Source organism: Rhinopithecus bieti, unplaced genomic scaffold, assembly GCF_001698545.2.
Source record: "Rhinopithecus bieti isolate Rb0 unplaced genomic scaffold, ASM169854v2 scaffold_21649, whole genome shotgun sequence".
In the NCBI taxonomy this organism is placed as follows: domain Eukaryota; kingdom Metazoa; phylum Chordata; class Mammalia; order Primates; family Cercopithecidae; genus Rhinopithecus; species Rhinopithecus bieti.
The window spans coordinates 4,013,638-4,038,522 of record NW_016811584.1 but is presented as its reverse complement, the minus strand read 5'-3'; the positions used below and the strand labels follow the sequence as shown (position 1 = coordinate 4,038,522).

Here is a 24,885-nt window from a genome sequence, read left to right as displayed (position 1 = left end):
GACAAAATCTCTCAGCATTTGCTTGTCTGTAGAGAATTTTATTTCTCCTTTGCTTATGAAGCTTAGTTTGGCTGGATATGAAATTCTGGGTTAAAAAGTCTTTAAGAATGTTAAATATTGGCCCCCATTCTCTTCTGGCTTGTAGAGTTTCTGCAGAGAGATCCATTGTTAGTCTGATGGGCTTCCCTTTGTGGGTAATCTAACCTTTCTCTCTGGCTGCCCTTAACATTTTTTCCTTCATTTCAGCCTTGGAGAATCTGACAATTATGTGCCTTGGGATTGCTCTTCTCGAGGAGTATCTTTGTGGCGTTCTCTGTATTTCCTGAATTTGAATGTTGGCCTGTCTTGCTAGGTTGGGGAAGTTCTCCTGGATAATATCCTGAAGAGTGTTTTCCAATTGATTCCGTTCTCCCCATCACTTTCAGGTACACCAATCAAACATAGGTTTGGTCTTTTCACATAGTCTTATATTTTTGGAGGCTCTTTTCATTCGTTTTCATTCTTTTTTCTCTAATCTTATCTTCATACTTTATTTCCTTAAGTTGATCTTCAATCTCTGATATCCTTTCTTTTGCTTGAACGATTTGGCTCTTGATAGTTGTGTACAGTTTACGAAGTTCTTGTGCTGTGTTTTTCACCTCCGTCAGGTCATTTATGTTCTTCTCTAAACGGGTTATTCTAGTTAGCAATTCCTCTAACATTTTTTCAAGGTTCTTAGCTTCCTTGCATTGGGTTAGAAACATGCTCCTTTAGCTCGAAGGAATTTGTTATTACCCACCTTCTCAAGCCTACTTCTGTCAATTCATCAAACTCATTCCCCATCCAGTTTTATTCCCTTGCTGGCAAGGAGTTGTGATCCTTTGGAGGAGAAGAGGCATTCTGGTTTTTGGAATTTTCAGCCTTTTGCGCTTGTTGGTGACCTTTGGATGGGGTTTTGTGTGGACATCCTTTTTGTTGATGTTGATGCTATTCCTTTCTGTTTGTTAGTTTTTCTTCTAACAGTCAGACCCCTCTGCTACATGTCTGCAGAAGTTTGCTGGATGTCCACTTCAGACCCTGTTTGCCTGGGTATCACCAGTGGAGGCTGCAGAACAGCAAAGATTGCTGCCTGTTCCTTCCTCTGGGAGCTTCATCCCAGAGGGGCACCTGCCAGATGCCAGCTGGAGCTCTCCTGTATGAGCATCTGTCGACCCCTGCTGGGAGGTGTCTCCTAGTCAGGAGGTATGGGAGTCAGGGACCCACTTGAGGAGGCAGTCTGTCCCTTAGCAAAGCTCGAGCACTGTGCTGGGAGAGCCACTGCTCTCATCAGAGCCAGCAGGTAGGAACATTTAAGTCTGCTGAAGCTGTGCCCATAGCCGCCCCTTTCCCCAGGTGCTCCATCCCAGGAAGATGGGAGTTTTATCTATAAGTGCCTGACTGGGGCGGCTGCCTTTCTTTTGGAGACGCCCTGCCTGGAGAGGAGGAATCTAGAGAGGCAGTCCAGCTACAGAAGCTTTGCCCAGCGGCAGTGGTCTCTGCCCAGTTCGAATTTCCAGGTGGCTTTGTTTTCACTGTGAGGGGAAACCACCTACTCAAGCCTCACGAATGGTGGACACCCCTTCTCCCACCAAGCTCGAGTGTCCCAGATTGACTTTAGACTGCTGTGCTGGCAGTGAGAATTTCGAACCAGTGAATCTTAGCTTGCTGGGCTCTATGAGGGTGGGATCTGCTGAGCTAGACCACTTGGCTCCCTGGCTTCAGTCTCCTTTCCCGGGGAGTGAATGGTTGTGTCTCGCTGGCGTTCCAGGCGCCACTGGGGTATAAAAAAAACTCTGCAGCTATCTTGGTGTTTGCCCAAATGGCTGCCCAGTTTTGTGCCTGAAACCTAGGGCCCTGGTGGTGTAGGCACCCAAGGAAATCTGGTCTGCAGGTTGCAAAGACCATAGGAAAAGTGTAGTATCTGGGCTGGAATGGTTCATTTCTCATGGCACAGTCCCTCACAGCTTCCCTTGGCTAGGGGAAGGAGTTCCCCAAACCCCTGTGCTTCCCGGGTGAGGCAACACCCTACCCTGCTTTGGCTCGCCCTCCGTGGACTACACCCTTTGTACAACCAGTCTCAGTGAGATGAGCCGGGTACCTCAGTTGGAAATGTAGAAGTTACCTGCCTTCTGGGTTGATCTCGCTAGGAGCTGCAGACCGGAGCTGTTCCTATTCAGCCATATTGCCAGCCACCTCGTAAAAGATGATTTTATACTACTTTTACTAAATTTGGTACAAACTAAGAAGAAAGAAGAGCTTTGTTAATAAAGTGAGAATAACATAAATTTGAGTTTATTCATTTCTTTTAGTTTATATGAATTTGGATATTAATGATTTGTTTATATGTTGTTAACATATGAATTATAACTATCAATATGCAATCTTCTTGGGTGATAAAAGATAGATAGAACAATTTATACCTTTGTTTTATTCAACCTTAAATCTCAGTAGACTTTTTACTAAGATCTTCTTTCATCATCTGCCATGGTCACTAGGTTTCTTTAAAATAGCTCTTAGAGTAACAAGAACAAAGCATTGTTTGATGCACTCACATATCGCTTTCTGGTTCTACAGAAAAAGCATTTTCAAGACTCCAAAGGCATGCTAAAGGCAGAGGGGATCACACAAAGCTTTATTTTCAGTGTAGGCAAAAGTGGTTCCTGCCAAACGGAAGACGGTAAATTATGTTTTATTTTTAAGCTCCTTAACAACCCATGGAATCCCATATAGGCCCACTTATTCTTCTTATCTCCCTATCAGAAGCAGTGGTGAGGGTGCTGGTAGTTGGCCTTTTGATCAAACTTGTGCAAGACACTTGGCTGAACCTTAGAACAGAATCTTTTGTCAATGAGCCCTCTTTTTCTATGCAAAATTAAGCTTCATTTGTGCCCCAAACACTAGAGCTTATTACTTTAGCCAAGGCAATATACTGTCTTAACTAATTTAAAAAAAAAACTTGAAGCTTTAATTATTGAGAAATCAATGAGTATCTTAGGTTTAACTTAGTTCTAGCCAGAGAGCAGTTGATATCTAAGTAAACCTGACGACGTCTTTGTTACCCTATTACTGATGCTCTTGACCTATTTAAGGAAAGGAAAACATTTCGAGGGGTGTTGAGGATGATGACTATTTTTTAAATTCAGTTGACTATAGAAATAGATTCCCTTGTTCTCCTATCTGCATGGAAAAACATTTTGATTTTCCAAATGGTTTCAGTTTTATAGTTTTAACAAAATAAATGTCTTATGGATTAAAGATCAAAATTATTAAATAACATGGGGAAGACATTCTCTCTCCTGACCTTGGGAATTTATCAGATTGTGAGAAAATATACTAACTCTGTATTTGAATTTGTTGCTTATAGACAATCAAAATATAGTGCTGTTTTAGGAAGTAATGACAGAGATCATGTTTTTACAAGAAGGAAAGTGGAATAACAGGTATGGATTGTCTTTCTGTGCATTGCTGCACTGTTTTTTTCCCCCTTAAATGAAAGGGCTTTCAAAAAAAAATGAAAGGGCTTTCTTTCAGCACCCTCAGTATTTTACTGTGTTTCTGGCAGCGTAGCTCTAGGCTATTTTAAATAATACATTTCTCTAACAAGCTTAGAAAGTCACATAACAGAAAGGTATCTGGCTTCTAAAATTTTTCATTGTCAGAATGGGAGAGGCATTTTGTTTCATAAAGATACGTTTATACATCAAGAAGTCTTCATAAGTGAAATCTTGCCAGCTGGTTTACAAATTTAGTCATCATTTCCTCAGCATATTTCTATGTCTCCCATGCCCACTGGATGAGTATGCATATGGGGTAGTTGGGGCTTGAGAACCAGCAACAGATCTGCTTGAGGAATTACTCATTCATTCAGTCGATAGGTAATTGAATTCCTCTTATTGTCAGGCATTGTGTTAGGCATGGGGGATTTGATATACCTCGAATTTGTATACTTCTCCCCACGCTTGCTACTGCCCTCCTAGTCCCAAACCACCATCACATTTGTCTGCCGTATTCTTAGAACTTCCCAGTGAACTTCCAGCTTCTTCTCTTGTCCTCTTTCATTCTAATCTCCAGACTGCAGTAGAGTGGTCTTTCTAAAAACCAACTGAAGTTGGTTGAACTGAGGGGATAAACTCCCAATTCACAATACTCCTGGGTGTTCTGGTCTCACCTCTCCCTTCTCATCTCATAGCACTCACTCTGCTGGAAGCTCACAATTTGGCTGCCAGCCTGCTTCTTTCCTTCCTCACGTACCAGGTGAAGTCCCGTGCACAGTGGTTTCTGTTCCCATCTCTTTGCCTGACTGACTCCTCCTCTTCAGTCTCCTCATCTCAGCTTAAGTGTCCCTTCTTCAGAAAGCTCTTTTATGATTTTCCCCCAACTAAATGAGGTTCATCTCTTCTGCCTTTTCTAGCACCCCTTTCTTTTCCTTCATTACAACTGTAACAGTTTGTAATTATCATATGTTTATTTAATTATCTGTCTTTTTGGGTGGACTTCAAGTTTCATGAAGACATGGAGGCTGTTCTATTCAGCTTGATATCCCAGCACCCAACACAAGGCATGACACATAATAGGCTCTGAAATACAGACATACAGGCAGAAGGATGGGTAGACTAATGAATGAAGGGAGAAGCAGCACCCAGTCTCTGTCCTCAGAGGTTACTCTGTGAGTGAAAGATCTATTTAAAAGGAAATTTAAATACATATTGATGAATGTTATGATGACATAAGAGCAAGACCTGTGGGGAACATATCAAGTATTAGGGGGAAGTAAGATTATAGGCTGGGAACTGGACAGATCTGTAGGCAAATTCTGCTTTATCTCTGTGGGACTTTGGTCAAATTACTTAACCTGCCTCACCCTACAGGGTGAGAGTAATAATACCTCACAGGTCTGTCATAAGCATTAAATGAGAAAACTAACGTAAAGTAATAATAATGGCTAACATTAAACACTTATGACATATCAGCATTATTCTAAGCACTTTAATTGTTTTAGCTTAATTACTCCTCAGAATTAGCCTGGGTGGAAGGCATAATTATTACCTCTGTTTTATTATTTGAGGGAACTGAAACCTAGAAAGGATAAGGAACTTGCCAGCTACTAACTCTTAGAGCCAAGATTCAAACACGTAGTCTAAATCTAGAACCTATGCTCTGTACCCCCTTGCCACGCTGCCTTACTTGTAAATATTGTTATTTTTCTAATTGACTATACATATATGTGTATGTAGTAGATATATAGTAAATATTTTATTTGAATTTTAGTCTAAGTTGAAAGAGCTAAGCCTTTTATGTCTTCTCAAGGGGCTTCTCATACAACAATTTTGTCTGTAGAGTTTCAGGAAGGAAAGGTCTTTCTCTCATGCTGAGATATTTCTGTCTTTACCTTTATAAGAGCTAAATGCCTGTGAATTAAAGGAAGGACTTTACTCAAATCTTTATTTTATTTGCATTTTGCATCCTAAAGGTGATGAATTCATTTTAGACTTTTTAAAATGAAAACTAGGAAACAACTTTACCTCTTCTTTATTGATTTCTCTTTTTTTCTTTAAGATCAAAAATTATATTATTCAGGATCATATGCCTGTGGATAAGGTTGTTTCAGATCTTCATGACCTGACCAGCCATTATCTAAGCACATTACATTTTGCATGTGGAGCAAAGGGAGTGTTTATTGTGCTACTACGTAGTATGGTGAGCAGTGAAGTAACGGAATTCTCTCATTTTCAGGGTCGAGATGTCAACCCGCAAAAGACTTCCTTGCTTTTTACAAAAATCATCTTGACTTGCTTATTTCATAACATTAGTTGCAGTTTTCTTTTCCAAAATATTTTAGTGTAACTGTGTCTAACAGTTTCACTTGAAGGTAAAACAACAGGTTTTAAAATTTATTTTATTTTTGGTGCCTTCCAAACTGCATCATCAAGGCACTGAGTGGCCCGTGGCTTCCCCGTGTGGTTTGCTAGGTGTTTCAGAGCCTGGGGGCAGACATCTGGTGCACAGGAGGAACACCATGAACCTGAGCTCTTAGAAAACAACCAACCACATCTTGAAATAGAAATTCATTTTCCTCTATTTGATGCTGCCAATCACACTAAATGATTTGGGGATATTACATTTTTGACAGGAATTGTATTCATTTTCTGAATATTATTGAGCTGCATTAATTCCTTTTTCTATCCTGATTTTGTCATTATCTCAATGAATTTTGAGAGGCATTTTGTACTGTTGTGCCTCTAGTGAATTGACGTTATTTTTCTCATTTTCATGCAGCTCAGTAAGTGCTTTTTCAATAAATGGGTTGAAAACACTGAGACCCTGTGGTGTGCATTATGTGCTGTTTGGAGAGGTTAGAATTCTTAGCCCTTGGGTCGTGGAGAATATTATTGCTGTGTACAAGCTTTCACGGGTTGAGCCCTTAGCTGTTTGAAGTATTACTTGCATTTGGAATCTGATAAACGTGGAAAGCAAAAGTTAAATTCTTCAAAAAAGAAAAAAAAAAAAACCCTAAAAGTGTACCTTGTCCTTAGAAATTTTAACTGATCCTTTGTGATCCTTGCATAGCAGTATCCTGAATTTGAAATTGTATCTGAATGGAGTTTGATGATTTTAACGTGGAATTCAATACAGAATTTATGATGCTCATTCCAGAGTTTTTATCTTTTCCTTTTGCTGTGCTTCCTAGTTGTGTGGCTTTGGACTCAGCACTTTAATCTGGTGTTTCCATTTCCTCACAGTAAATGGTAATGTGAACTCTTTTATTTTAATGGCCGGAGTTAATTGAAGACATTGGTCTTTTTCTAAGAATTTTAGGGAGTTTAGGTCCGTGTAGACCTCAAAGTTTCCTTTTTCATTTCTATAATATGGAAAATTGGACATCCTTCCAAACAAAGCTTTAGCCTCAAGCTAATTTAATGAAAGTTACTCTTACGTTACTTTTTCCGTACTGCTACTAGTGAGCTAGACAAAGAGGTCAGAAAATAAATCTAATAGAAGTTTCAGAGTCTTCTACCCTATTGAATTTTGCTCCTACCTTTCCTTCTTCAGTGACATTGGAGACAGTAGGCTCCTTTGAAACTTTAAACTAAGTAAAGTGAATATGGCCTCACAGCTGCAGACCTGATCTTTTCATATGTCATTGGTCTTCTTCAGCCTCTTTAAAGCCACTGGAGTTGAGAGAATACCTAAATTTGCTATCTTGAGGTCACAATGACATTAGTGAGGGCTTTTGAGATTGTATCCATTTAACTACGCACAAGTCTTTCTGTGGAAAATTTGCTTTCTTATCTTTTTGGTCATTCAGTGCCTTCCTTTAAAGAAAATAGTGATTGCTTTGTAGCATTTTAAGTTATTTGTAAAAGAGATATTAGCCAAATGCAAAGAATTGTTATGTTATCCAGTGAAATATTTTATGTCACCAAGGGAATACATCTCTAAACTATGCATTGAGAACTAGACAGCAATGGCCAGTAGTAGCTCTTTTTTAAACTAGAAGTATTGTACACTAAAGTGGCAATAACATTTCATTAATATTTTGAACACATCTCATGGCTAATTTCAATTTCTATTTTTTCTTTTTAAAATCATCAGTATTTAAATCTCATTATTTTAATTATGTCAAATTAAATGTACTTGCATAATCAGTATATTTTGTTACATGCATTAGTAAAGAGAGCACTTTAAGATACTTTGCATATTGACTTTCTTAATATATTAAATTTGCATGCCTTAAAATAGGTTTTATGTGGAAGTTTTTGATAACATATGTGGTAAGTATATAAATCAGATGCATATCCTTTATCTATTAAACATATGTTTATGAAAAGTTTTTTTTTTCCCTGTTTCTTAGTTTGGTTCATTTTGCTTTTCTAAATTATTTTTACAATACTCTTTAAACAAACTAGATGCATGTTCAAAGCTAAAAGAAAAGAAAAGAGAAAATACACATATACAAATATTTGGAAGTGTTTTTACTATGTAAAACAAAATAATAAAAGGCCATACATTTGTTAAGCCACTGTGCAGTTAAATGGTTGCCGTATCAATTTTCAGGGCACAAGTCAGGGTTCTGTGATGGGTTAGATTATAGACTTGGGAGTTACTGGCTCTACCACTTACTAGCATGGTGACCTGGGATAAATTCCTGAACACCTTTGTATGTCAAAGCCTCATCTGTACAATGGGGGTGATATTTATATGTGTTTTTTGGGTAGTTAAGAGGGTTAAATTCAATAATGCCAAATTCTAAGTGCACAGTATATTTTAATTTATAATTTTTGTATTGTTTCAATATAGATAAGAGTACATTGCTATTTAATTTTTAAATTGTTCTTCTGAAACATTTTGAGACAAACTGGGCATGTCTGCTTTCCTTGTGAAATTTTCATGCTACTTGTCCCTAAAGACAGATGGAAAAGCAGCTCTTTCTTGGGAGCCTGCTTGACTATTGACTTATGCAAGTTCTCTATTTGGAAAGAAATGGTTGGCATAAACGTGAAGAAAAAAGTGATGGCTGTTGTTTTGGTATGGATGCTAGCTATTTACTTAAAGGACAACTGCAAGAAGTCCTGGCATCAGAGTCCTGGTATGAAGGGAGTTACAGGTAACCAGACCAAGTGTAGAACCGTAGATAGAAATGTTCAACTGTGAAGAAGCAGGACCTAGGAAAAATAGATAAAAAATAGATAAACGGTAGACTTACAGTGACTTAATGCATAATAATTTTCCACTGCCCCTGTTTGCCTTCACTAACAGTGATGATTGAAGACAATTCATAGCAAATCACAGATCCTCCAAATGCACTCCCTTTTTTGATATGGCAGTGCCAGGTAGATATGTTTCTTTGATGCCATGATATGTAGCTCACTTTTTTTTCCTTTGGTCGGGAGAAATGTCTCCCTGGTTTGGTTCTTCTTCCCTTTCAGTGTATTTCATTTTTATTCTGGTAGTTAATTAAATTTATTGTTAGCAATTCAAGTATATCATGGCATCTTATGAAGTCATTTGGCTTTAATAAGTTGGCTAGTTGTAAACACAAGAAGAATCTCCCTTTGGGAAGGACTGGTATCTCTAAGATTCCTGATTTCTCTATTTTTTTTCCCTCATAAATTGTGAAGTTTCTGATTTGGATGTAAAAATATCTCCAACTCTTTGGATTCATAGAAATGACTGATAGAATGGCATACATGTAGTAAATTACAAATATCTTATAATAGCACTTATACATGTCTGTTATGGCATTTATTACATAATGGTCTTATTATCTAGACATCTCAACAACCAACTCTCCACCTCCAAATAGACCATGAGATCTTGAGGGGCCAGAGCACTTTAGATCCCAATGAAGCTGCTATTGAACTTTCCATTTCTAAGCCCCATCTGTAAAAGACATTGCCCAGATATTATAATAGACATCAGTAGAGTTCACTGGACTTTAGATTGGTTATAGTATAGTACCTGTCATGGTAGTACATGATCAGTAAATGTTAATTTCCTTCTTTCAGTAGTTTTCTAATTCTTTGCGTTATTAGACTTCCCTTAATTTGGCTTCAGTTTGTTCTGTGGTATATTTCTTTTGGGAGACAGAATGAAGATATGGGTGGCCTAAAATTGGTAAGGTAGTAATACTCACATTTAGAATTTCCATTCATAGAAAAGGAGTTTTGGAGCTAGCTGGAATTAGATAATTAAAAATCATCCAATCCATTGCTTTTTAGACACTTCTAAATCCCCTCTGTTACTTCAGACAAAACAATTCATCCTCCCTTTTTTCAATCTTATGTACATTTTGGGATGAAAATGTTTATATGTTTGATGTAAACAGGATGCCATTGCTCCCTCATAAGATTGAAATCCACTGATATGTTCAACCTTCTTTTTAAAATTGGGTAATAATGCATAGTCAAATAAAGCTGATATTGCAATTTTCAACCACATTTAAATTCCATGTTTCAAGGTACTCTAATGTTCGTTTTTACTTTTTAAATGATCAGTATTTGAACTTTAAGTTTTAGATTTTGGTCTTAGCCTGGGTCTGTGGGGAAAAAATCAGGATTTCCTGTAGCCCAAGCTTCTTTATCCAGCTGTCCCACAAAGTTGGTGGTCACTGGGTACTCTAGGCTTCTGGATCTGATCTCAGGCACCTCTCTCTCCATAATTCATTCCACTCCTCCTCCTGGCCATAGCCACCTTGGTTGCTGAGCACCTTGCAAGCTCTCAGTCTTTGGCTCAAGTTTTTCATCCAACCTAATCCCATCTCTCCACTTTTTGAACCCTAATCATTCTTTAAGGTCAAACTCAAATGCATTATCTTTCATAAATACTTCCCATATCCTCCAGTTGTAGTAACGTCTCTGCTTCCTCGGTGTTCTCATAATTGTGTGCATGATTACTTTGAGGGCAGGGACTACATCTTGTCATCAGTGTAATCCCTACAGCACTTACAAGAATTCTCTGTGCATGATTGGTCCTCAGTAGTGCTTGTTATACTATATTTTACTGAAATGTGTTGATACACTGTCGATGTTGTTCTTTGATTAGAAAAAGACAGGAAAACAAACAAACAAAAAAACAAGAATCAGAGTAGAAAGCAGGTGAACAGGACTTAGAACGTGTTCTGTTTTCCTTTTCTCAATTTTTAGTTCCTGAAAGACTAGTGACTGGGCTTTAATTTAACCTTTTAATTTGCTCTGCCATGTATAAAGTGCATTTCTCTCCACCACACCTCTACTGGCAGGATGGTAACTGTATTAAAGAATGCGTAAAGGCAGGAGAATTTAGGTAATGAATGAATTTTGTTAAAATGGTCATGCGGGTAGAAGTATATTCAAGTAAATCTAAAGCTGTCGAACACCACAGTTGGCTCTTAGATAAAAACTCTGAGTATAAGCCTACAATAGAGCTCCCCAAAGACAACTTTAATTAAAACCAAGAGTCTGCCCTTGTTTATTAGAACACATTAGTGACCTTCGTTTTATGTCATTTCATATTAAAAAGATATTATAATAAACTATTTCAAACAATGACAGTAATGTGAAATTCTCAGTATAGTAGGTGGTTGGTTGCATTTATTAGCAGTAAGTAGGAACAACCTTTCTGTTTCATGTACATAGATGTTACCATTCTCTTTTTTTGAGGTTAAATGCCATTGATCTATACGTTGGAATGTAAACTCTTAGCATTATTTCAAACCATATGTGATTATTGATATGCTACAAAGAATGATTTGAAATAAATATATGAATTCACTGTGTTTAGAAACTGATGTGTTAGCACGAACTTTTAAAAAGCTTTAGCAGCTCAATTCTCTATTATGGAGCATCTACAAATCTTATCCAATTCCCTATTTTTTTTTAGGAAAAATCCTGAAGCCCGGAAAAGGGATGTGACATCTCTCAGGCTGCAGTTTCTTAGTGGCAAAACCAGGACTAAAGCTCTGGACTTTTGACTCTCTAGCCTCTTTTCTTGATATCTTTCCTGCCTTTTAGTGCTTGAGTTGCAAAAAGGTGAACATGTATTATGATTTCATAATCATAGTTTACGACACTTTTAAAAAATGAATTTATTTCTGCAAGTACTTTGAACTCTCAAATGCGGAAGGTCAATTCTGTTATGGTACCCCAGGTTTCTACTTCTCTCTCATTCCTCCGCTTCAAAAATCAACAGAAATAAGTCAGATTCTTTGCTTGGGTCAGGATTAGCAAGGCAAAAAACAAAGCAACTTATTTTAATGATGATTTGATTGTTAGGTTCAGATATCTATTTACATTATTTCAAGTAAAAAGATATGTACTGGAAGAACATGGAGAGATCTTAAGGAACCCAACTGCAAAAATTGGTACAGCCCTCATGGGAGGTGAGAGTTGTCAACAGGTCTCTCTCTCTCTTCGTCTCTCTCTTTCTCGCAGCTACTCTCGTCTCTCATTTTGTTTGTTAAGTCTGCTGCTCAGTTCTTCTGTTTCATTCTGCAGACCAGTTTTTTCTGATTTCTTGCCATTGTGTATGTGGACAATAATGGCTACCAGGACATCACTCTATCCCATCATTGTGTGACCAGGTTCAGTCTGTGTATCTGCTGGTTCAGAGATTTGAAATAAGAATTGGGACTGGTCCTTAGAGTACTTTTAAGCTAAGTGCTCTAAAGCTGGTTTCAATTTTAGAAGTTTTAAGCTGGAGGAGATTCCATAAGAAGGCAGTGTAGGCAGGGTGGGCAGATGGACTGATACACCCACTCCACTGCTCTTTAATTATAGACGCTTGACAGTCACTTTAGAATTTATTTTTATCTCAGTCACCTGCCAGTGACTTCTACAGATATTCCTGAGCCCCTCTAGTGGCATTCATGGGTAAATGGTTACTGAAATTTTTCATTATAGTCAGATATATTATACTTTGATGCCACTCTTGTCGTGGGTCATGTGCTTTATTTACCTGGAATCCTAAGGTTATCTTAATGGTACTGTCTAAATTGTCTTAATTTAGATGCACTGTGCAGTCATTTAAGCACTAAGCTACAGTTCTTTAGTGTTTCTCTAGCTAAATAATAACACTGATTAGAATGGTTGGATTTATTGAACATCTGTAATACATTAGGCCAAGGAACCTGGACTGCTTCCATCTTCCATCTAGGGCCTTAGAGTCCTCTACTGGATCCTGTATATCTGGTCAGCAAGCAAAAGAAAAGAGAGCCTGGAGGAACACATGGGAAGATGTTTGGGGTCACAAATATAAAGCTGTATTTGCCAGGTTTGCTTAGATGGTTTACAAAATTTCGTACATAGCTGTCTCACGTTACCTGAGAGCTACAGGTAGGATGCAGCTCTGCTTTATCTATAGGGTGAGTATGTATCTGGTCTGTGTCTTCTCATTCCAGAACCCAGATAGAACAAACAGCCCCTATCTGGGACATACTGTGCATAAGGCGAGAGCAGAAGAGGAAGAGTCTGAGCAGAACTACACAATTGAATTTAAAGCTTCTCCTTGTATTTGTGTGGCACATGTTACTTCTACTTACATTCATTGGCCAGCCCAGTTAACATGGCCAAGCCTAGAATCAACAGGGCAGGGATGTATTCAATCTCCTATGTAAAAGGGAGATAGCAAATAATCGTGAACAGTGATAATTTACTATACACACACACACACACACACACACATATTTCATGCGATTATCACAGCACTCTTAAAAGTGGATATTATCATTATTACACAGTTTATTAATTTAACAAATATATATGAGCACCTATTGTGTTCTAGATCCTGTGGCTCTTGAGAAAACAAGAGTCAAGTGAGAACTCTCCTATCCTTGTCTCTTATGCATTGGTAATACGGGTTTATTTTATTTAAAATGTTATCACTATCAGATATACTTTATTGTAAAACAAAAAGAATTCTCAAACTCTTTGGGATCAGGATCCCTCTGCACTCTTAAAAAATATTGAGATCCCAAAAGGACTTTTCTTTATGTGGGTTATAGCTCAATATTTACCATGTTGGAAATTAACACTGAGTGATTTAAAAGATATTTATTATTTAGAAATAATAATAAATCCATGACATGTTAGCATAAATACCTATAAAACCTATACATAAAATATCTATATTTTCCAAAATTATACTTACAAAATAATTTAGTGAAGAGTGAAATTATTTTACATTTTGCAAATCTTTTAATCTCTGGCTAAATATTATAGAACACAGGTAGATTTTCCTGTCTGCCTCTAATTCAGTCTGTTGTGATATAATACATCATGCCACCTTTTGAAAAATGCCACTATATGCTGTAAGAGAATGAGAGTGAAAAACAAATAACATGTTAGTATTGTTACGAAAATGGTTTTGACCTCACTGAGTTCCTGAAGGGATCTTGCAGACCCTTAGCTATCCCCAGACTACTCTTTGAGAATCAAGAATCTCTTAACCATATTTTGAAAACTGCTATGTTAAAGTATACACTAAAAGGAAATACATGACATCCTCAGTACACTTTGAAAGTGTCACCATTCTGCTAATCTGTTTTATAAATTAGGTAGCTTTATCATTCAGGTGGGCTAACTGCTCTAACAGATAATCCCCAAATCCTAGTGGATCACTTAACACAGTAAAACTTCATTTCTTGTTCATATCACAATTCATTGCAGGCTAACAATAGGAGCTCTGTCCTGCAGTGTCATTTAGGGAGACCTAGGCTGCTTTCATATTCTAATCTAGGACTGCACAGTCTTCTGCTGGATCCTCCATATCCCTTGTTTGTCAGCAGACAAGGGAAGAGAGAGCCTGAATGCTTTCATATTCTAATCTAGGACTGCATAGTCTTCTGCTGGATCTTCTATATCCCTTGTTTGTCAGCAAACAAGGGAAGAGAGAGCCTGAAGAATCACTTGGGAGGATGTTTGGGGTCAGGTTCCCCTGGCCAGAACTCATGCGTCACCTGTAAACTAGGAAATGTAGTCTGGTTATATGCCCAGGAGAAAAGGAAACAACCAGGCTTAGCCAAGACACACCTGCCTGCACCAGAATAACCAATTTATTCTGATTATTCTTGTTCTATACATAAATAAGTTAAAATTTGATTATTTGTTTTCAGCTTTTTTGCTGTTACAAAACTTAAGTGGCATACAGTGTAAAATAATAACACTTATGGTTTGAGACAAGTTATAGGGTCATGCAATCTAAAAATTTTTTTTAAACTTTTATTTTGAAATAATTTCAAACTTAAAGTTACAAAAATAGTACAAAGAACTACCATATACCTTTCACCCATATTCACCAATTATTAACATTTTGCCACATTTGCCTTTACAGTTTTTTTGTATGTGTGTGATCCTGTGTGTGTATGTGTGTATACACATTTTTTTCCTCAAGCCATTTGAGAGTATGTTGCACACTTTGTACTCTTTTATTAAACACTTCAGTATATATTTACTAAGGACAAAGACATTCACTACATGACCACAGTACAGTTTTCAAAACCATTTAACATTGATGCAGTACTACTATCTATGGTATAGACATACTGTCCTTCATAGCAATTATGTTTTTGATCCAGAATTACACAGTACCTTTAGTTTTCACTTGTCTCCATTAATTTGTAATGGTTCCTCAGCCTTTCTGTGTCTTTCACATCAATGACACTGCTGAAAAGTACAGGTCAGTTATTTTGTAGAATGCCCCTTAATTGAGTTTGTCTGATGTTTTCTTATGATTAGATTCATGTTATGCATCTTTGGCAAAATATACTATAAAGTGATGTCGTGTCCTTCTCAGTGCAGTTTATCAGGAGGCTTATGATGTTTACAGCTGATGTTAACTTCAGCCACTTGGTTAAGGTGGTCTCTTAACCAGGTTTTCTCATAGTAAAGTTACTGTGTTTTTACTTTAATATTAGTTGAATCATTTGTGGGGATATAATTTGAGACTTTATAAATATCTTCTTCCTCATTAAGCTCTCATTCACCAGGTTAGCATGATGATTCTTGCCTGAACTAATTATTACTGTAATGGTTACAAAATAAAGTGAATTTTTAAGTTATTTTCTAGTAACACATGGAAGAACCAAGTATGGTAGACATTTATTAGTTATCTAACTAGCATACTTTGCCACATTTTTCTCTTCCAAAAATTGTGTGATCTTTGTTTGGGTATCTCCCCTGGCCAGTGCAGCCTATGTGTGTCTAGTAAAATGGATCACAGTCTAGCCCCTGGAGTGAGCTTTGATTGATAGGTCAATTAGTGCATTTCATTTATTTAGCCACATTATTCTTTTAGGAATGGGAATCTGACCTATGCTGGGCCAATTGAGTGACTTTTATGACTCTTGTTTGGGATGCTGGACTGGGCTGCACTCTGTTTGTAGCTGGCACCCATCTGTGACCATGAGGACAGAACTGATACCAGATGGCAGAAAGAGAGAAACAGAGAAATTGGGTCATTGATGACAGCTTTGAGCAGCCGAATCAATCAGTCCTGAAGCCCGCCCTACCTCTGTTGTTTCCAATAATGTGAGCATTCCATTTAGGTGAATTAGCTCAACCTGGATTTTCTATTAACTTTTGACATAAAAGAGTCCTAACTGATACTCTCATAAGTAAATGCTAATCACTGTTTAACCTGGAATTTAAAAAATTGTGAGGAGGATGTATGAGACTTTTCCGGTATCCAACAATGACCAAAAAATGGATGTAGGGTTTTTTGTTTTGTTTGTTTCTCCTCAGCTTAGTGATGGAACCATGTCATAGGTCACTAAAGACTATAATATCAGAATCAGCAGTATATATTCCATTTGCCAAAAGGTACTTGAGTTAATTTTTAGTAGTAAAGTTGCTAAAGTTGTGTGATGGGACTAGTGTCGTTTGGACTCCTTTCTGTTCACCACACCAACTTGAGTGAATTAAAGCACAGTGGGAGCTTCAAGCACAAGTTTGTTGGGATGTCACAGGAAACTCACGGACAGTGATGCAGCTGGGCGTGGAAGCCAGTACTAGAAAGCCTTAAGCACTCTCCATCTTTCATCTCAGCTTTTTCTGTGTTTTGCTCCATGTCCAGTCCACCAGGCAATTTCAAAATTCCTAGAGGGAGAATATGATTGTGTTAGTTTGTGTCAGGCATTTACTCCTATTCAGTTCAGTTGTGCTCATTAGTGTAAAAATGGTTTTAGAAGACCTAGCCCTGTGGGTAAAGGGAAGATTTCAGAGGGTGAGTCAGGAAGAGACTCCAGAGTTGGCCACTAGAGAAACATCTGTGGATGCCACAGCCAGCTGAGGGCATAATTGTAAATAGGAAAATTTGGTTTGTGATGCCTTTCTTCTTCCCTTTCAGGACCCGTCTCTTCATCATTAGCGTGTGTTTCTCTCATTTGAATTCTTGCTAAGATGCTAACTAATAAGATCTTGAGGATTGGATTATAAGCACTTCCAGGATGTTTTCTATTGTTATTGTTTTACTAAGGCAGTAGTTCTTAAAGTGTAGTTCTTGCATGAGCGGCATTGGCAAGCTTGGAACTTGTTAGAACTGCAAATTCTCAGGCCCCACCCCAGACCTACTGAGAGAGAAACTGGAGATGACCCAGCAATCTGTGGGTGAAAAAACTGTTTTTAAACATTTTTAGTTAACAAGTAACAATTGTACATACCTGTGGGACACGGATTCCATATACATGTATTTCAATGTATATATACAATGTGTAATGTTTAGAGTAATGAACATCCATTACCTCATTTATTATTTCTTTGTATAATGAACATTCAATCCTTTCTTCTAGCTTTTTGAAAATATACAGTAAATTACAGTTAATTGTCTTCACCCTACAGTGCTACAAAACACCAAAACTCATTTCTCTTATCTAGCTGTACTTTTGCATCTGTTAACCAACTGCTTCCCATACCCTTCCCATCTTCCCATACCTAAAATTCTACTCTCTGTTTCCATTAGCTTAGATTTCTTGTTGGTCCTCACATACGAGTGACAGCATCTTTCTGTTGTCACTTAGTTCACTTAACATAATGTCTGACGTAGTTCACTTAATATCATGTCCTCCAGCCTCATCCATGTTGCTGCCAATGACAGGATTTCATCCTTTTTATGGCTGGATAATATTCCATTGTGTATATATACACCACATTTTCTTTGTTCATTCATTCATTGATGGACACTTAAGTTGATTCCGTATCTCAGCTATCTCTCAGCAGTCCATATTTTTAACAGGTCATTCAGGTGATCCTGATACACTTGAAGTTTAAGAACCACTAATGTAGGGAATTCCCAAAAACCCACAAGGTAGCCAGAACCCGGGATCTGGCTTCTTCCCAGCATTTTGTCCCAGCTTGGGGATCCATTGGTACTGCTTGGATATGGAAACGTGGTCATATGTTCCCTGCCCATTGCTTCAAAAGAGAGTCCCAACCTCGGCCTTCTAAAGAGTCAAACAGACTTCAACAGCAGAAAGGTTGTTGTCCCCAGCACTAAAGCCTCCATCTCCTTGGTTTAGCCTTGAGAACAGACCACCATGTGTCTGGCATTTTTTAGAAATTTGCCATCTTATGGAAAGAAGTCTGGATGTCTGTGAGGCCTTGTTCTAAGACTGTATATGTACGTTCATGAAAGACATTCAGGAACACAACTAATTCCTAAAGTGAGGTAAATGTGAATAAACTAGAGGATTAGTTCTGCTGTTTCTAGGGGCCTATAGCCCTTCTTCCTCCTCCACCCTGCAACCCTCCTCCTTCCTCTTTCCTTCTTTTCCTCTTCCTTTTTCTTTCTCCCCTTTTCTGCCATTTCATTTCTTCTTTCTCTTCCTTTTCTCCCTCATCCTTTTCCCTCTCTCCCTTGCTTTTCTTCTCTTTGTCCTCTCTTCCCTTCCATCTATCTTTATTCTTGCCCTTTACCTTTTACTTTTATTCCTCTTGTTCCAAATTTTTCTTTTCCTTCTTCCTTTCCTTCTCATTTCTTATCACTCTTCAGCTACACTTCTACTCTTGTGGAAGTAAACTTACTCAACAAGAGAAAGTGGGTGCCTGAGGGCCATAGGAAATGGTAAATGCTATTTCTATCATCATGGCTGCAGACATCTTTAGACACCCAAGGCACCTGCAGGATTATTCAGTGTCTGAGCCTGCCCCGTCCCACACCTGTTCAGCAAGAACTCAACCTTAGGCTCTTCAACCTTTAGTCCCTTCATCCTCACTACTCCACCCACATGCTAACCTCAGAAATGAGCTTGCACTGTCCTATAGTGGTAAATGTTTAACACTTGGCTCTGGGGTGGTGATGGAGTATTGAGGGTCCTGATGCTTACTTAGTACTTGATAGTTTCTGTGGTGTAAATACTCCCACCATGGCTGCTTTCAAGCTACCAATCTGACATCACTGAATGTGGAGCTGGGTGGAGATGCTCACCATGGAGCCTCACAAACCAGTCAAGCGTACTACTAAGGAGGGCCTTACACAGCCATGGTCCATAGGTAGTACTACTGCCTTCCACCATTATGTAGTACTATCACCATATGTAGTACTACTGCCTTCCACAATTAATGCAGATAATTGAGGGTTAGCCATTAGTAAATAAATTACTCTCATTTGAAACATGAGATGTCTGTTAACTCCTTAACAGGCTCATTTTTTTTGACAGCCATTGAGATAATTAAAGGCAGCAGCATATTATAATTGCCACAACACTACCTTTTAGTTTGATTAAATAAAATTTAACTGCAAGTACTGTCAAAAATTATTTAGGCCTTTCAACTGTTACCCTCTTTTTACTTGTGAGTCTGAGCTTGATATCCCTATGAATTGACAATACTATATGGATTATAGATATCATAAAGTTTCTGTTAATATTTAGTTAAAAAGTAGAATATTATCCAGTCACCTTATCTTTTTTATTTGCATTCTACATCATCCCTGGTGGATTTTTATTATTTTTAAGTAGCTTCACATTATGTTTTATGATACATTTCTTCCTGTAACAGTTTTGCATACAGATGGAAATGTTGGAAATCTAGTTTAAGGTTGATCTTTTTTTCCCATTTTGTTATGTGATTGATCTAGTCAGTGAACAAGAAATTCTTCAAGGCCATCCATCACTCTAGGCAGCAGCTGAACTAAACCTTCTAACTCACTGCTTGCAGTCAGTCATGCAAGATTTGGGTTATAAATATTGAATGTGCAAACAACTGTTTAAATTAGCTGTCCTATCTGTTTTATGCAATTTCAGTAGAAAAGCAAGCTGATATATTGTTTAGTGGCAAGCAGTAGAAGACAGTGAATTCAGTATTATCCTTCCATACGTCATTGAATTCATCCTGTTGGCAAATATTTAAAATAGTTAGATCAAATTAATTCTCATTCCCTTAAGTTAAATGAGAACTAGGCAACTGAGCATGTAATTTATGTAGTTTTTTTGGTTTTTATATTCAAACAGTAGGAAGACTGTTAGTAATTGTACATGTAGCCATCTGTCATAAATATGGTAGCCAATTGTTAAATGCTTAGTTCTGTGAATTTTGTTACCTCTTTGCAATAACAAAAATAGCTTAATATTTGGAAAATATTTGGGCAGGAAGGAAAATAGCAACTGGCTTATCCTACTATTCCTGGTAAGCATCTAGAATATTGAATATGTGCAGGTGTTAGTACTTCTGCTACTTGGAGTTGTAACAAGTCTCCATACTTTCACTGGTATTGATATATGTAATAGATAAAATGCAAACCATTTGTAGTGACTCCTGAAAGCCTTTCTGTGTGTAATGAATTTAGGTAAACTTCCATAATTGCTCTCTGTGTTTAAAATTTATTTTTCAATTAGATGATGCTGGGAACATCCTTTCAAGTAGCAGACATGTATCTAAGCCTACATAAATAACATAAGTGAACTGCTTACCAAAGAGAAGACTGTTCAGTAGCATGTGTCTCTTAGTAGTTGGATCACAATCTAACATAAAACTTGGACAAGATTATAAGTTACTTCCTGTGACAAACACTCCTCCATTTTTCTCTTCTTTCTTGAACAGAATTTTGGTCAGGGTAGCAATGAACCCAGCTAAATAGACTCACTTTCCTAGAGCCCTTATAGCTAGCAATGGTCACATAACCTAGCAACAATCGATGAAGTGCAAGTGGAATTCTATGGCGGGGTCTCTGAAGAGAGCATTTTAAAAGGGACAGACTCAGCTAATTTGCTCCTTTAGCCCTTTGTCTTTTGGTGTGTTGCTGTCTCCTGTGATACACTTATTTTTATGATTTAACATCTAAGTCTTCAGGAAATTATGCGTTCTGTCTTTTAAAACAGTGTCTGCTTTAGAATTATAAAATTAAACTTTTACTTATGTCCCTATGTGGAAATAAATTGAACCAGCCTTACCGTATTAATAAACCACATTACATACAAATGTAAGAACAGTACTGGTGAATAATTTTAGCGATAACAGTTGCAACTGCAGGGGAAAAAAAGAATTTTCTTAATCTCATCTCTCAAGTTTTATTTCTCTTTTTAATTTCTACTTCCTTTTTCTTTGACCAGTTGCTGTGTTTTCTTACCCTTCAAGTGCCTGTAGTCCGGTGGAAGAGGCCAATTTATAAACAATTATAATACAGTGTTATAAGTTCTAGAAATATGTGTCTAAAATGCAAATCTGATTTTATTATTTTCTTACTTAAAAGCTTTCCATGAGCTTTAATGTGGTATTGAAGGTCTTTTCATTCTGGCTCCAATAGCCTTGTCCAGTCTTCACTCCTTTCTTTCTCTCAGCGTATTTCTTCAGCCTTATGCTGTCGAAAACCACTGGACTCTTGGTAGGATCCGGAAACTATCACATACTGTCATTCTTTCATATGCTTGTGTATCCTTTCACTTCTGTACCCTTTTTTTTCATCTCCATCTGTGAAATCCCACTCATTCTTCAAAACTGACTTGTCTTTACGGTGTTCCGTGACTCTTCCAAGTTGAGTTAATGACTACTTCATCTTCTATGCTTCTCATAACATTCTTTTTATACTTCTATGATAGCATTTATTCAGTCAATTTATAGTTACAGGTCTGTCTTTCCTAGTAGACTGTGAGTTCTATGAAGAGATAAGCTATGCTTTATTTTGAAGTGCCAGTATCTTAGCAAGTGCCTGGAAAGGAGTAAATACTCAAGATGTTTGGTATGTTTTTATAACAAGTAAATAAATTTAAACTCTCTGCACCTTTCATTGAGTACTAGGATTAATTATTCATAATTAGTTAATTATTTACCTGTTCCTTAAATGTATCCCTGTGAAAGAAATGCTGCTGATGATGAAATAATCTTCATCAATTACCTAACAAATAATTGTCCATCTGGGTCATCTCTGCATCTGCTTTTACTCTAACCCATGACTATGGTTTTCTTGCTTCTTTGTATGTCTTTTATTTTTGGATTATATACCATACAGTGTGTGAAAGAAAAGTAAATTTTGAAATAATTAACACTTACCTCCAGAAAAGAGCATAACCCTTTCTCTTTTAGGCTGATGGAGGTGGATGCTGAGTCAGTCTGTGATTAGGCTGAGTCTGGGTTTTTTTGTAGCCTTATTTGATTTAGTTTTTTACTACCTTCAAGTCTTTCGAGGGTGAAGTCAGATAGTTCCCTTTAGTAGGGCTTGAATCTGACTACAGGCAAGATTTGTCACATTTACAGATATGTGACCAACTTTCCAAAATGTTGGGGTCTTGCCGTAACATCTGTCACCCCATTAATCTCCAGGGTTGATTTGGCTGATCTAGCTGGCTAAGTGGGTGATCCCTTCCTCACTCACCACTCCATGTGTGTCCCTCTGAAGCTGTAAGCTTGGTCAAAGACGATTTTCCTTAATAGGGGAGGACTGTTCTTCAGTCATGAGTATAGGAGAGGCTGAGCTCCCCTTTGAACAAGCTCTCAAACTATGGGGTTCTTTCTCTACTTTGTGGCCCAGATACCGGCTCATTGGACCATTAGGGAGTTCTCTTTGTTTCTTTGTCTGCCCCTGGCTTCCTGAACCTTGGGAAATCTTTTCTCCCCCTATTGTCTGACCTAAGCCTACCTACCAATAAAGGTTGCCCTATACTCTGAAGGCCTAGAATTCCTTGGAGAAGTCTCCTTCACCTCTCCTGACCACTCCCAGCCTCCAGTAGCTGAAATCTAAGAGTGCCTCAGGTGAATTTCCACTCTCCTTTTCCACTCTCCACATTCCTGAGCACTTAAAGACCCACAGGAAAAACTTGGCAGGCAAGTGCAGAATTGCTTTGTAGGTGGGGCTTCTTGGAATTCTAATCCATCATGTCAGCCTGCATGTAGCTGTGAAAAGTTTGGCTGTTTTTTTCTTACCCCCATCCTTGGCTGATTCCCTGTCCTTCTCTTGTCGTGTTAGAGATAAGAACAGCCATGGGTCTTTCCTCTGAAGCGCCTATTCATTTGTGAAATGTAGTTCATTTAGGTCTTTTTGTATCTCACTCTCTGGTGGATTCTTTTTGTTCTCAAGTGTTCATAATTTTATTTAAGCTCCCAACCCAAATGTCCATCAGCAGGTAAACAGATAAGCAAAATGCTATACACCCATAAAATGGAATACTGCTCAGCAGTTACGAACAAACCACTGATACATTAAACCACATGGTTGCATTTTAAAACATCATGCTGAGTTAAATAAGGCAGATATGAAAATGTATTATTATTTGATTATATTTGTATGAAATTATAGAAAATGCAAACAGACTGCAATTAGATCAGTATTTGCCAATGCCAGGTGCCCAGAAAGAAAGACTGAATTAATTTGAAGGTGTACCAGGACAATTTTGGGGTTCATGGAAATGTTCTACAAATTAATTATGATGGTAATTAAATATATGCATACAGTTGTCGAAATTCACCAAAATGTATACTTAACATGGGTGCATTTTATTGTATCTACATTTTATCTTATTATATTCTATTTTAGTAGTTTTTGGGGAACAGGTGGGTTTTGATTACACGGATAAATTCTTTAGCAGTGGTTTCTGAGATTTTGGTGCACCCATCACCCAAGCAGTGTACACTGTACCCAACACATAGTCTTTTATGCCTCACCCCTCCTCCCAACCCTCCCATGTCCGCAAAGTCCATTATATCTTGTACCTTTGCATCCTCATAGCTTATCTCCCATTTACAAGTGAAAACATACACTATTTGGTTTTCCATTCCTGAGTTACTTCACTTAAGGTAATGGTCTCCAGTTTCATCCAGGTTGCTGTGAATTCCATTATTTCTTTCATTTTTGTGGCTGAGTAGTATTCCTTGGTGTATATGTACCACATTTTCTTTATCCACTTATTGGTTGATAGGCATTTAGGTAGTTCCATATTTTTGCAGTTGCAAATTGGTTCTGCTATAAACATGTGTGTCTTTTTCATATAATGACTTCTTTTCCTTTGAGTAGATACCCAGTAGTGGGATTGCTGGATTGAATGGTAGTTCTACTTTTAATTATCTAAATAATCTCCACACTGTTTTCTGTAGTGGTTGTACTAGTTTACACTCCCATCAGCAGTGTAAAAGTGTTCCCTTTTCATCACATCTGCCCCAACATCTATTCTTTTTTGTTTTTTTAATTATGGCCATTCTCGCAGGAGTAAGATGGTATCTTATTGTGGTTTTAATTTGCATTTCCCAGACAATTAATGATGTTGAGCATTTTTTATATGTTTATTGGCCATTTGTATATCTTCTTGTGAGAATTGTTTACTCATGTCCTTTGCCTGTTTTTTGATGGGATTATTTATTTATTTTCTCACTAAATTGTTTGAATTCCTTATACATTCTAGATACTAGTCCTTAGTTGGATGCATAATTTGCGAATATTTTCTCCCATTCTGTGGGTTGTCAGTTTACTCAGCTGATTATTTGTTTTGCTGTGCAGAAACTTTTTAGTTTAATTAGGTTCCATCTATTTTTGCTTTGTGGCATTTGCTTTTGGGGTCTTAGTCATGAATTCTTTGTCTAAGCCAACGTCCAGAAGAGTTTTTGATGATATCTTCTAGAATTTTTTTTGGTTTCAAGTCTTACATTTAAGTCTTTGATCCATCTTGAGTTGATTTTTTTTTTTAAGGTGAGAGGTGGGGATCCAGTTTATTCTTCTAGTGTCTTGCTAGTTTTCCTAGTACCATTTATTGATGTCCTTTTCCTAATTTACGTTTTTGTTTGCTTCGTCAAAGATCAGGTCGCTGTAAGTATTTGGCTTTATTTCTGGGTTCTCTATTCTGTTTCATTGGTCTGCATGCCAGTTTTCATACTAGTACTATACTGTTTCGGTAACTATAGCCTTGTATTATAATTTGAAGTTGGGTAATGTGATACCTCCAGATTTGTTCTTTTTGCTTAGTTTTTTTTTTTTTAT

The 24,885-nt window shown here is 37.5% G+C and overlaps 1 protein-coding gene and 1 long non-coding RNA gene across 7 annotated transcripts in view; one reads left to right on the top strand and one right to left on the bottom strand.

Annotated features, from left to right (window-relative positions):
* Nucleotides 1–24,885, top strand: part of CFAP20DC (CFAP20 domain containing) — a 300,976-nt gene that overhangs the window by 15,282 nt on the left and 260,809 nt on the right. Inside the window, exons 2-3 of one of the 6 annotated variants that reach the window (XM_017894223.1) lie at nucleotides 2,593–2,695; nucleotides 3,383–3,458. The exons of 4 other annotated variants lie outside the window; for them this stretch is intronic. In XM_017894223.1, the coding sequence (XP_017749712.1) occupies nucleotides 3,415–3,458 (44 nt within the window). In that variant the 5' untranslated portion in view covers nucleotides 2,593–2,695; nucleotides 3,383–3,414. Of the gene's footprint in view, nucleotides 1–2,592; nucleotides 2,696–3,382; nucleotides 3,459–24,885 lie in introns of those variants that run through there. One more of the 6 variants, XM_017894226.1, reaches the window with a different exon arrangement.
* LOC108543632 (uncharacterized) overlaps nucleotides 14,710–24,885 on the bottom strand; it is a 203,943-nt gene continuing 193,767 nt past the window's right edge. The window contains exon 3 of the long non-coding RNA XR_001889632.1: nucleotides 14,710–16,586. This is a non-coding gene — a long non-coding RNA (uncharacterized LOC108543632). The remainder of the gene's footprint in view (nucleotides 16,587–24,885) is intronic.